Here is a 12500-nt window from a genome sequence, read left to right as displayed (position 1 = left end):
GAGTGAGGTGTAGAGGCGAAGAAGTGTTTTGGCCTTACGATGGGGGTAGAGTGTGTTGTAAGAGTGAGGTGTATGTGCTGAGAAAGTGTGTAGTGGTGTAAGAGAGTGCAGTAAGGTTAAGTTAGTGTGTGTAGTGAGAGCGAGGTGTAGGTGAGTGTGTTAGAGTGAGGTGCAGAGGTGAGTAAGTGTGCGGCGAGTGTGAGAAGGAAGGAGGAAAGAAAGTGTACGGTGTTGTGGCTTAAGGTGCACCAGTAAGTGTCATGAAGTGGGATTAGGTGCACAAGTAGGATAATGTGCACGGTGTTGTGATAATATTTTACGTCCTCTCCTATCACAAAACATCCACTTTTCCCCTCCACATCCTCTCTTTCCTCCACCTCCCATTAATCCTTCCCTCCTCTTCCCTTTCTACTTCCTCTCAGTTTTCCCTCCACTTCTCCTCCACTTCCCTCCACTTTCCTCTGAGGTGGAGGGCAAGAGGTAATAAAATGAGAAATAGGGATCGTTAGAGAAAGTGGTCAAACCTGGGATGATATATTTGAGCAAGTGAGGCGTGAAACCAAACGGGGAGAGAGAGAGAGAGAGAGAAGACGGGAGGAGAAAGGGGAGGAAAGGAGGAAGGAGTATGATGCCAACTTATATTCTCTCTCTCTCTCTCTCTCTCTCTCTCTCTCTCTCTCTCTCTCTCTCCACAACCCAATCCTCCCCCTCCCCTCGACTTTATACCTATCTATCTATCTATCTATTTATCAATCTATTGCCAGGTGCCTTAATCTCGTAAGGGGTGGCCACAAACAAATCACCTCCACGTCGCCCTGTCCCCTGCCTAAATACAATGAGATAACGGTGAATTAATTATAAGCTTCTCAGACACACACACACACACACATACAAACCTCCTACACTTACACCCACCCCACACACACCCACCCACCCACCCACCCACACACCCACACACACACACACACACACACACACACACACACACACACACACACACACACACGCCACAAAAACCTCTAAAACAACACCGCATCAGCTCTCTTGAGGCCTACAACGTGGACTGTCAGGGTTATTGAAAAAACTTGATCTTTGTTGAAAAAATAAGTTGCAAGTGGACAGGTGAAAAGAAAAATGAATAAATCCCAGCTCTTCCACTCCTGTCAGTCCACCAGTCATACTCAGATAGATAGATAGATAGATAGAGAGAGAGAGAGAGAGAGAGAGAGAGAGAGAGGGAGGGAGAGAGAGATCACTGCTGAGTGCTGAAAAATGTACTGGATGTGAACATTTTAAAAGGTGAAAGTTGAAAGTACACACACACACGCACACACACACACACACACACACACACACACACACACACACACACACACACACACACACACACACACACACACACACACACACACACACACACACGTGGAGATACAATGCCGTGTTAGAAATAGTATGGGAACGATTTATTTCCCTTTATCTTGATGTACTGAGATTTATGGACACACACACACACACACACACACACACACACACACACACACACACACACACACATACACAGAGCCACACATATCGTAAACGCACATGGTGAAAAAGATGCGTCCAATAACTGCGTCTCTGTGAACTGGGACAAAGTTAACTATTATCCATCTATCCATCCGTCTATCCATCCATCCATCTATCTATCTATCTACCTATCTATCTGGGAAGAGATCTGCAGGCCAACCAAGTCTATTACAACTCTTCATTATAAATATTTACAATAGAACCAGATGCGAAGACTTCAGGATCCTTTGGTGTGGTGTGGTGTGGTGTGGTGTGGTGTGGCGTGGGAGGAGGATTTTGTGGTGTGGTGTGGTGTGGGGAGGAGGATTTTGTGGTGTGGTGTGGTGTGGGGAGGCGGATTTTGTGGTGTGGTGTGGTGTGGGAGGCGGATTTTGTGGTGTGGTGTGGTGTGGGAGGCGGATTTTGTGGTGTGGTGTGGTGTGGGAGGAGGATTTTGTGGTGTAGTATGGTGTGAGATGACGGTAGGGTGTGATGTGTGAACGTGGTATGGTGTCGTAGGAGGGTGGTGGTAGGGTGTGAGGTGAGAGGGAGGTATGGTGATGAGTAGGGTCTAATCTAGTGTGGCTTTAGCTCTCAAACGTGTAAGGAAATGCAGAGGGACATAATATACATTAAAATACAACAAAAACCCCTTCAGTAAGGAGCCTACAAGCAGACCCGTAACTCCAACCCTCCAGCGTGATCTAGGGTAGGGTAGGGTTGAGGGTATGGGGCGGGGAATGAAGAGAGAATCCCGTACTTTACACAGGAAAAATATTGGATGGATGGAGTGAGGAGTTCTTAAAAATACACTCGTAACTCGTAAGACACATGCACGATCTCTACGGTCTTCGAAGTTAAGTGGCTATAGACATACTCGTTACTCGTACCCTGAGGCGTGTTCTCCGGGATAGTTGCGTTGACGATGTGACGTGGGAAGTACGGTGCGTTGTCGTTAATGTCTTTGAGGTTGACGTGCACGGCTGTGGTAGTTTCGTGCTGCCCATCCGTGGCCGTGACTAGCAAACGCCACTGCGACCGTCCGTAGGGTGGATCACGGTCAAGCGGCTGGAAAAAGGAAGAGCGAGTGAATGAGTGACTGGTTGGATGGATGGGTGGATGGATGGATGGATGGATGGATGGATGGATGGATGACTGACTGAGTGACTGATTGAATGAATGAATGAATGTGTGAGCGAGTGCGTGGCTGGTTGGATGGATGGATGGTTGGGTACTTAAGTCGAGATGGAGGAATTATACCCCCACTCTCTCTCTCCCCCTCTCTCTCTGGTGTGTGTGTGTGTGTGTGTGTGTGTGTGTGTGTGTGTGTGTGTGTGTGTGTGTGTGTGTGTGTGCGCGAAGGACAGAGGGAGAGGGTGGGATATCAATTTGCTCTTGGAATGAAGTATTGTGTTTACCCCTCCACAGAAGCCCTGACTTATTCACACACACACACACACACACACACACACACACACACACACACACACACACGTCTCCCCTCCTCTCTCTCTCTCTCTCTCTAAGTATGACAAAGCCGTGGTAAGAGTATATTGAAAAAATACTCTATTCTCTTTTTCTCTTCTTACTTTTCTTTTACCTCTATTTCCCAAACGGAGCTGTTCGTATTCATATATGCTAAGTGAGAGAGAGGGAGAGAGAGAGAGAGAGAGAGAGAGAGAGAGAGAGAGAGAGGGAGAGACAGCTAGGCCAAGAGCGACAGAGCCTGACAAAGAAGAGAGCGACAGTCAGAGAAAGTAGAGAGAGAGAGATAAAGAAAGAGAGGAGAGAGAGAGATAAAGAAAGAGAGGAGAGAGAGAGAAAGAGCAAGAGAGAGAGAGCCCCTATAAAACTCATAATTAAGAGCAAACTCTAAATGAAAGATAGCTCACAAAAAGAGAGAGAGAGGGGAAGGTTCCATCATTCAAGAGAGCATTGATGGATGAGGCACTGGGTGAGAGTGAAGGAGTGACGGATGATGAGAGAGAGAGAGAGGGAGAGAGAGAGAGAGAGAGAGAGAGAGAGAGAGAGAGAGAGAGAGAGAGAACTAACTGTACTGTGAGAGACTGGCGAGGAGAGTGTATGTGAGTGAGGTGTATGTGGAGTTACATGGAGAGACAGGCTGACAAATGAGGAAGTGAAGGAGCGTTGTGGTGTGGCTGCGGATGTAATAGAATGCGTTATGAGAAACACACTGAGGTGGTTTGGCCATGTGGAGAGGATGGAGAGTGAGAGACTGACGAGGAGAGTGTATGTGAGTGAGGTGTATGTGGAGTTACATGGAGAGACAGACTGACAAATGAGGAAGTGAAGGAGCGTTGTGGTGTGGATGTGGATGTGATAGGAAGCGTTAGGAGAAACACACTGAGGTGGTTTGGCCATGTGGAGAGGATGGAGAGTGAGAGACTGACGAGGAGCGTGTATGCGAGTGATGTGGAGGGGGAAGAGGGAGGGGGAAGCCGAGGAAGAGATGCAGGGATGGAGTGGAAAGGTATATGAGAGAGGGGGCTGTAAATTTTGGGGAGGGTAGCAAAATGGCATAGGACAGGATGACATGGAGGCGATTTGTTTGTGGCCACTGCTTACGGGACTAAGGCGTCTGACTAGATAGATAGATAGATAGATAGATAGATAGATAGACACACAGATAGACACACAGATAGATAGATAGGTGGGTAGATTAGTCTTGAAAGTATACTGAAGTTTTTGTCACAGTAAAAAAAATCACAGGAAGTCAGTTTGTAATTCGACAAGATCTGAGAAATTCTTCAGTACGGTGACATGCGGTGGCGGAGAGGGAAGCCTTCACGTGGTGGCACTGGTACGAACGGCTGGATCCACTGCCCTGTTATGAAAGGTCCCTCAACTCCCTCCCTATCCCCCAAAAGGAGAATGGTAGACCGCAGGAAATGGGCAACTTCACCCTGTCACAGTCAAGAGTGTCATACTTGCTAAGGTAACCACATTAGACTATATATAAATAAGTAGACGATCAGACAGACAGATAGATAAACAGACAGATGGATAGACAGACAGACAGACAGACAGATAGACAGTACTGGGGGCTGCAGAGACAGGAGAGACGGAAGTGTCCCTGTAATTACACACGCAGGTTAAGGCGCTTGTGTGAGGATTTGAGAACAGATACGCAGTGAGTCAGCAGAGGCAGAGGCAGAGAGGAAAGCAGAGGCAGACGGGAAAGCAGAGGCGGAGAGGAAAGCAGAGGCAGAGAGAGGCAGGAAAGAGGAGTGGAGGAAGAGAGAGGATTAGTGTTGCGTTTAATTAAAATACGAACAGACTGAGAGTAAAATTTTCCTGCCTCTATATACTGGTTTGGCGGTGGGTAAATATACTGATGGTGGGTCCCTCTGAGTTATTGTTTTTGCTGCTCGATCTCTGTCTGCCTGGCCGCACAGACCCGTCGACCACAAGCCACTGCCCCCCTGAGGTCATCCCATAGGTTACTTACAGCGTTGATGTGTCTGAGTCTCAGCTGTGTGGTGTGTGTGTGTGTGTGTGTGTGTGTGTGTGTGTGTGTGTGTGTGTGTGTGTGTGTGTGACAACTGACCACTACACCACACAACCACCACACCAGGGATCCCATACCACCACCACACCAGGGAACCCACAACCACTCCACAATACCACCACACCACCACACCCAGCACCCCATTACCACACCCCAGCACAATTCCAACACTGCTCACCCCATTTCCGCAGCACCACACCCCACAACACCACCCCTACACCAGCACACCAGACAGCCAGGCGCTTCCACAAGGTTATACCACTCCAAACACGCATCCCGGTGACAGGACGGGGTGACAGGACAGACAGGAACAGGCGACAGGAGCCTTTACTATCCCACATCCTGTCACATCAACGAGGGAACCGCTTCTGTTAATCTCATATGCATTTAAGTCTCTTCGATTTCACGTGCAGGAACTGGACCAATCTTTACTACTTAATAACACTCCCTTCAAAAAGCTTAATAAAAAGGAGTCTAGTGGTATTTATCTAGGGAATAATTATTGTACTGAGAGAGAGAGATAGAGGAACAGGTGAGAAAATAAAGGAATGACACCAAATTAAAAAGCGTTTGGACGAAAGTAAATGAGCAAGAAGTGTGACAGAATAAAGAAAACGAGAAAATACGATACATAGAAGAAATACAACAAGGTAGATTAAGGAGAGTAAGAAAATACAGAGTGTAGAATGAATACAGCGTGGTGGAAATACAACATCAATAAATCTACCTTCAGGAGTAGAATAGCGCCGCTGGTCGGGTCTACGGCGAAGCTTGGGTCGGGATCACCTGCCGCCGCGCCATCACCTGTCAGGCTGTACCGTAATGAGCCGTGCACACCTGAATCCTCGTCCCTCGCCCTTACCTGTGGGGAGATTGGCGTGAGAGAGAGAGAGAGAGAGACGATTATGATAGGGGTGATTAAGTCGACGACGATATAATAATAATAATAATAATAATAATAATAGTGGTGGTGGTAGTAGTAGTAGCAGTAGTAGTAGTAGTAGCAGTAGTAATAACAATAATAATAATAATAATAATAATAATAATAACAATAACACTAATAATAACAATAATAATAACAAAAATTACACCTAGCACTTCCTGATCATCGAGGTGAGTCAATTAACATGAGACAGGTAAATAATACCCACCTGCCGTCTTTCACAAAAATCCAAATATCATTAATTAGGAAATCGTGTTCACAATATAATTAATTTTTATTCTTATTGGACAGAATGATCCCAAAATTATCCCCGAACTGACTACTGGAAAAAAATCATTGACGCTTTTAAATCCAATATCGGTAATTTTAAGTAATTGTGCTTCGTCTTTCTTTTACCTTGAGTTCTCACCCCCTCTCTCTTTAAGTGTTATTTCTCCTCCTAGCCTGTCACTGATAGCTAGGACCTCATTTGGATAGGAAGGAAGGATGGGAAGGAAGGAGAAAGGGAAAATGGCTGTGTGTTGCGTTGAGAATAGATCATGACAATAATATCTTTTCTATCGTTAATCTAGAAGGCCTCTCACTTCCTGAATATGCTTTGAAATACTTTGTAGATCCGTATGCTCGCCGCTAACACCCTGCTTTCAATATCACGAGTTTTGTTTGATCGTTAATTTTCAAGCCATATTTCTTCCTTAAAATAATGCTTTGAATATTATATACCTGTATTCTCTTCCTTAGTGATATCTGCCTATCTATCTATCTATCTATCTATTGCCAGACGACATAATCCCGCAAGGGGTGGCAGTTTGTCTTCAAGTTAGTTGTTTTACGGGGAGGGGCACTAACCCTCCACCAACCCACTTGTTGACACGTAGGGAACACGTATGGTTTGGTTATATGGTTACCACCCAGCGTTGTAAATGGTTTCTTGGCTTACAGGAAACCATTTGGCTTGTCACTCAATGTAAAGCCACCTGAAAAGGAGAGAAGGGTAATAAAAAGTGACAGGAAAGATGGGAGAAATAGGAAGAGAGGAGGACAGACACAGAAAAAGAATGATAAAGGTGAAGGAAGCAGTAGGCAGCACTACATCAAGTGAGTGGATGATGGTGAGAAATAGGAAGAGAGGAGGGCAGACACAGAAAATGAATGATAAAGGTAAAGGAAGAAGGCAGCACTACATCAAGTGAATGGATGATGGTGAGAAATAGGAAGAGAGGAGGACAGACACAGAAGAAGAATGATATCTGGTGAAAGAAGAAGGCAGCACTACATCAAGTGAGTGGATTATGGTAAGAAATAGGATGAGAGGTGGGCAGACACAGAAAAAGAATGATATTTGGTGAAGGAAGAAGGCAGCATTACATCAAGTGAGTGGATGATGGTGAGAAATAGGAAGAGAGGAGGGCAGACACAGAAAGAGAACGACATTTGGTGAGTGAGTGGTAGGTGGTGGCGACCATCATCCACTCACTTGATGTAGTGCTGCCTACTTCTTCCTCAGCCTTTATCATTCTTTTTCTGCGCCTGTCCTCCTCTCTTCCTATTTCTCCCATCTTTCCTGTCACTTCTTATTGCTTTTCTTTCCTTTACAGGTGGCTTTACATTGAGTGACAAGCCTAATGGTTTCCTGTAAGCCAAGAAACCATTTACAACGCTGGGTGGTAACCATATAACCAAACAATTACGTGCTCCCTACGTGTCATCAAGTGGGTTGGTGGAGGGTTAGTGCCCCTTCCTGTAAAACAAATAACTCAGAGTCAAATGGCCACCCCTAACGGGATTATGGCATCAGGCAATAGATAGATAGATAGAAGAAGGCAGCACTACATCAAGTGAGTGGGTGATGGTGAGAAATAGGAAGAGAGGAGGACAGACACAGAAAAAGAATGATATTTGGTGAAAGAAGAAGGCAGCACTACATCAAGTGAGTGGATGATGGTGAGAAATAGGAAGAGAGGAGGACAGACACAGAAAAAGAATGATATTTGGTGAAAGAAGAAGGCAGCACTACATCAAGTGAGTGGATGATGGTGAGAAATAGGAAGAGAGGAGGACAGACACAGAAAAAGAATGATATTTGGTGAAGGAAGAAGGCAGGACTACATGAAGTGAGTGGATGATGGTGAGAAATAGGAAGAGAGGAGGACAGACACAGAAAAAGAATGATAAAGGTGAAGGAACCAGTAGGCAGCAGTACATCAAGTGAGTGGATGATGGTGAGAAATAGGAAGAGAGGGGGAGCAGACTCAGAAAAAGAATGATAAAGGTAAAGGAAGAAGGTAGCACTACATCAAGTGAGTGGGTGATGGTGAGAAATAGGAAGAGAGGAGGACAGGCACAGAAAAAGAATGATAAAGGTGAAGGAACCAGTAGGCAGCACTACATCAAGTGAGTGGATGATGGTGAGAAATAGGAAGAGAGGAGGGCAGACACAGAAAAAGAATGATATTTAGTGAAGGAAGGAGGCAGCACTACATGAAGTGAGTGGGTGATGGTGAGAAATAGGAAGAGAGGAGGACAGACACAGAAAATGAATGATAAAGGTAAAGGAAGAAGGGCAGCACTACATCAAGTGAGTGGATGATGATCGCCACTACCTACCACCTCCCTTGGATATTACAGATCCCCATCATGATATTATACAGCAAAACACACCATTTAACCAAAGAAATTACGAAGCATTGAGGAGGAAAAAGAAAATGAACAGTAGAGATTAATAAATTCAAACACAGAGGCGGGGCATCAATAAAATATAGAGATGATTATTTTATATGAATTTTTAGTTATGCCTCTACTGCTTTTTTAATATATTTTTTTGCTATTTCGTTGTATTCCAAGAGTTTTTTAGAGAGAGAGAGAGAGAGACGAAAGGTCAGTAACCGAAGAAGTGACTGTGTGTGTGTGTGTGTGTGTGTGTGTGTGTGTGTGTGTGTGTGTGTTGTGTGCGCGTGTGAGCCTCCGTGTGCGTCCTTGCGTGCGTGGGTGCAAGTGAGTTAGTATAAGCATTCCACTGCATTCCTATTACTATGATAATAAGCCCATCCCGTTTCCACTAAGCCACGTGCAGGAGAGAGAGCACTGGGTAGACACGGAACGGGCTCTGTCACCCCACCCCCTGTCACCCCACCCTCTGTCACCCCACCCTCTGTCACTCCACCCTTTGTCACTCCACCCTCTCTCCCTTTCAGTCTCTCCCCAGCTGAATAAAATCGTCTGGAGATAGAAGGAAGAGGGAAAAAACACGTAGCTGTATATCTATCTATTGCCAGCCTTAATCCCGTAAGGGGTGGCCACAAACAAATCGCCTCCATGTCGCCCTGTCCCCCGCCATTTCGCTGCCCTCCGCCCAGCTCACACCCCTCTCTCCCATACACCTCTCCACTCCATCCCTCCATCTCATCCTCAGTCTCCCCCTCCGTATCAACCCTCCACCTCACTCAAATACTCTCCACGTTAGTCTCTCACTCTCCATCCTCAGAAAGTGCTAATTCCCACCTACGAATGCAGTGTGGAGCAGAATCCACAAAAGAAAGTGAAATATTTGGAAAACTATTAAACTACATCGGGTGAGTGGATGGTACACGTCCCAACTACCAGGGATTGGATTATATTCGGATTTATATACTCCTTTCACTTTATTTTAGCCTAAAACTGTCATCTACACTTAAAAATGATGCTATACTCTTTTTACTCTAACTTGGCCTAAAATTGCCATCTCTCCATCTTGAATTCTGAGTTACCGTAAGAGACAAAGAGAAGAATGGGGTGCTAGTCACGAAGAAGTGCCATGTAAAGACTGTAAAGCTGTAGCACTGTCTTCTGTCAATGAGCTCTGTGAAATAAGCTGCAAAAGGACGAAAATCTGGGCCAAGTTAAGGTGAAGAAGATATAGGCTAGTCACGAAGAAGTGCTAAGGGAAAGGATGTAGAGCCGTAGCATTTTCTTTCCTGCCACTGAGCTACGTGAAATAAGCTGCAAGAGGACGAAAATCTGGGCCAAGTTAAGGTGAAAGGAGTATAGCCCTGCATGATTTATTGTCAGTGGCTGGCGGAAATGGTACGCTGGAACTAAAGAGGATGTAGTGGAGAGATGCTGACTACTATCTCTCTCTCTTCAGGGGCTGGAGAGGGACGCCTTCACGTGGTGGCACTGATATAACCGGGCGGTGGATCTGCCTGGTTGTATAAATGTCCTATGGCTCCTTCCCATGCCCCCAAAAATGATGGTAGACTGCAGAAGGAGGACAGTTTCAGCCTGCACTCCACTGGGATCACGTTTCAGATGAACATGGGAGTGCAACAACAATAACGACAACCATCATCACCACCACTTCCATCGACATCACTACCATCACCATCACTACTACTACTAACTACCATCATCATCACTCATCATCATCATCATCACTATCACCACCACCCATTCACTTCATCACTACCATCACAGCCACCACCCCTACCAACTACCATCATCATCAACACCACCACTACCATCACTTACAACATCACCATCACCACCATCATCATCACCACCACTATCAACACTACCACCACCACTTGCACCACTAACTCCTCTCATCGTGCCAGCAAGCGATTTATTGTAACTTTAGGTCCAGGGCATGTCCACGCTGCATTACCTCCACTGCAGTTCTCTTTCGTTTCTGTCTTACTAAGGGATGCGGTGGGGGTAAACTGGGTGAACTTTACAATAAGCTCACTGTCACATCAAATACACACACGACCAAGATTATGAGATGTGGGAGCTTCTGAAAGTATCCTAGATGTGGCGTGGTGTGGTGTGGAAAGGTGGTGTGGTGTGGTGTGGAAGGGTGGTTTTGTGTGGTGTGGTATGGATGGGTGATTTTGTGTGGTGCAGTGTTGTATGGAAAGGTGATTCTGTGTTACATAGTGCGGTGTGGTGCGATGAGGCCTATTGTAGTGTGGTGCGGTGTGGTATGGCGTGGTTTGTTGTAGTAAGCTGTGTGTGGTGTGGTGTAGAGAGATGTGGTGTGGCATGGTGCAGTGTTATGATGTGGTGTTATGTAGGAACGTGTGGTGTGGTGGTGTGTGGTGTGGTGTGGTGTAGCGTGACGGGAAGCAGGAACACACTACCGATGTTAAAGGGGAAGTAATTTAAATGACCAGAGTTGGGTTTAAAGGCCTAGTTAGATTTACCACTGTCACATTTAAATACACTGAGGTGGTTTGGACATGTGGAGAGAATGGAGAATGAAAGACTGACTAAGAGGGTGTATGTAGGTGAGGTGGAGGGAGGGAGAGGGAGGGGTAGACCGAGGATGAGGTGGAGGGATGGAGTTGAGAGGTATATGAGGGAGAGGGGGGTGAGTTGGGGGGAGGGTAGTCAAATGGTGGGTGACAGAGTGACCTGGAGGCGTTTTGTCTGCGGCCACCCTTTGCGGGATTAGGGCGTCGAGCAATAGATAGATAGATAAACGTTTAAATCCAAAAAATACAACATAAGTGAAGCAAAAAGAACTTAAAATATATTGGTAAGCCATGAATAAAATGCAAAAGAAAACGAAAAACGCACAGGACACAGAACCGCTACCATCCGCTGCGCAATGTAGTGCCACCAAAACAAACCCTATATAACAGCTATTTTCCTTATATAACAGAGCAAGCCGTCTATAACTCACCTCAGACGTAGCGAGGATATTGGTGTGTAATTTTGGGCCACTGCACCGTGATCACAATAGGAATTTCGTGATAAAAATGACACAAAACAAAAGAAAACAGACTCCATCTACACCGGAAGCCGCCATCTTCTCGTCTACTCGCTGTCACTTTTGCCTTATGGTTGAGTCTCAATTTTTTGCCACGTCAATAAACGGAACATAAAAATTGAATTAGCACTGTCTGATGCTTCTATTTGGTAGTTTTAATGGCTCTTGCATTACTTGGGTTGGAAAATGTGTACCAAGAGTGGCTGGAATTAACAAAAGTGGAAAATAACACATGATCAAGATGGTTTAGAATTGGCAGTTGTCCAAATGTGCATGTGATTAGGAGGCGTTAGGAGAAACACAGTGAGGTGGTTTGGCCATGTGGAGAGGATGGAGAGTGAGAGACTGACGAGGAGAGTGTATGTGAGTGAGGTGGAGCGTTAGGAGAAACACAGTGAGGTGGTTTGGCCATGTGGAGAGGATGGAGAGTGAGAGACTGACGAGGAGAGTGTATGTGAGTGAGGTGGAGCGTTAGGAGAAACACAGTGAGGTGGTTTGGCCATGTGGAGAGGATGGAGAGTGAGAGACTGACGAGGAGAGTGTGAGTGAGGTGGAGAGGGGGAGAGGGAGGGGGAAGTCAAGGATGAGATGGAGGGATGGAGTGGAGGGGTATATGGGAGAGGGTGTGTGTGAGCTGGGAGCAGGGCAATGAAATGGCGGGGGACAGGGCGACATGGAGGCGATTTGTTTGTGGCCACCCCTTACGGGATTAAGGCGTCTGGCAATAGATAGAT

General features: G+C 45.9%; 1 protein-coding gene across 1 annotated transcript in view; it reads right to left on the bottom strand.

The window, feature by feature from the left end:
• LOC145409940 (putative neural-cadherin 2) overlaps positions 1–12500 on the bottom strand; it is a 226438-nt gene that overhangs the window by 55329 nt on the left and 158609 nt on the right. Inside the window, exons 7-8 of the mRNA XM_080280200.1 lie at positions 5802–5936; positions 2436–2613 (exon numbers count right to left, since the gene is read on the bottom strand). Of these exons, the coding sequence (XP_080136326.1) occupies positions 2436–2613; positions 5802–5936 (313 nt within the window). The remainder of the gene's footprint in view (positions 1–2435; positions 2614–5801; positions 5937–12500) is intronic.

The sequence above is a fragment of the Coenobita brevimanus genome, chromosome 83 (genome assembly GCF_032717465.1).
Source record: "Coenobita brevimanus isolate Jiangsu-jjx chromosome 83, ASM3271746v2, whole genome shotgun sequence".
Taxonomy (NCBI): Eukaryota; Metazoa; Arthropoda; class Malacostraca; order Decapoda; family Coenobitidae; genus Coenobita; species Coenobita brevimanus.
This window is presented reverse-complemented; position numbering and strand designations above follow the sequence as displayed.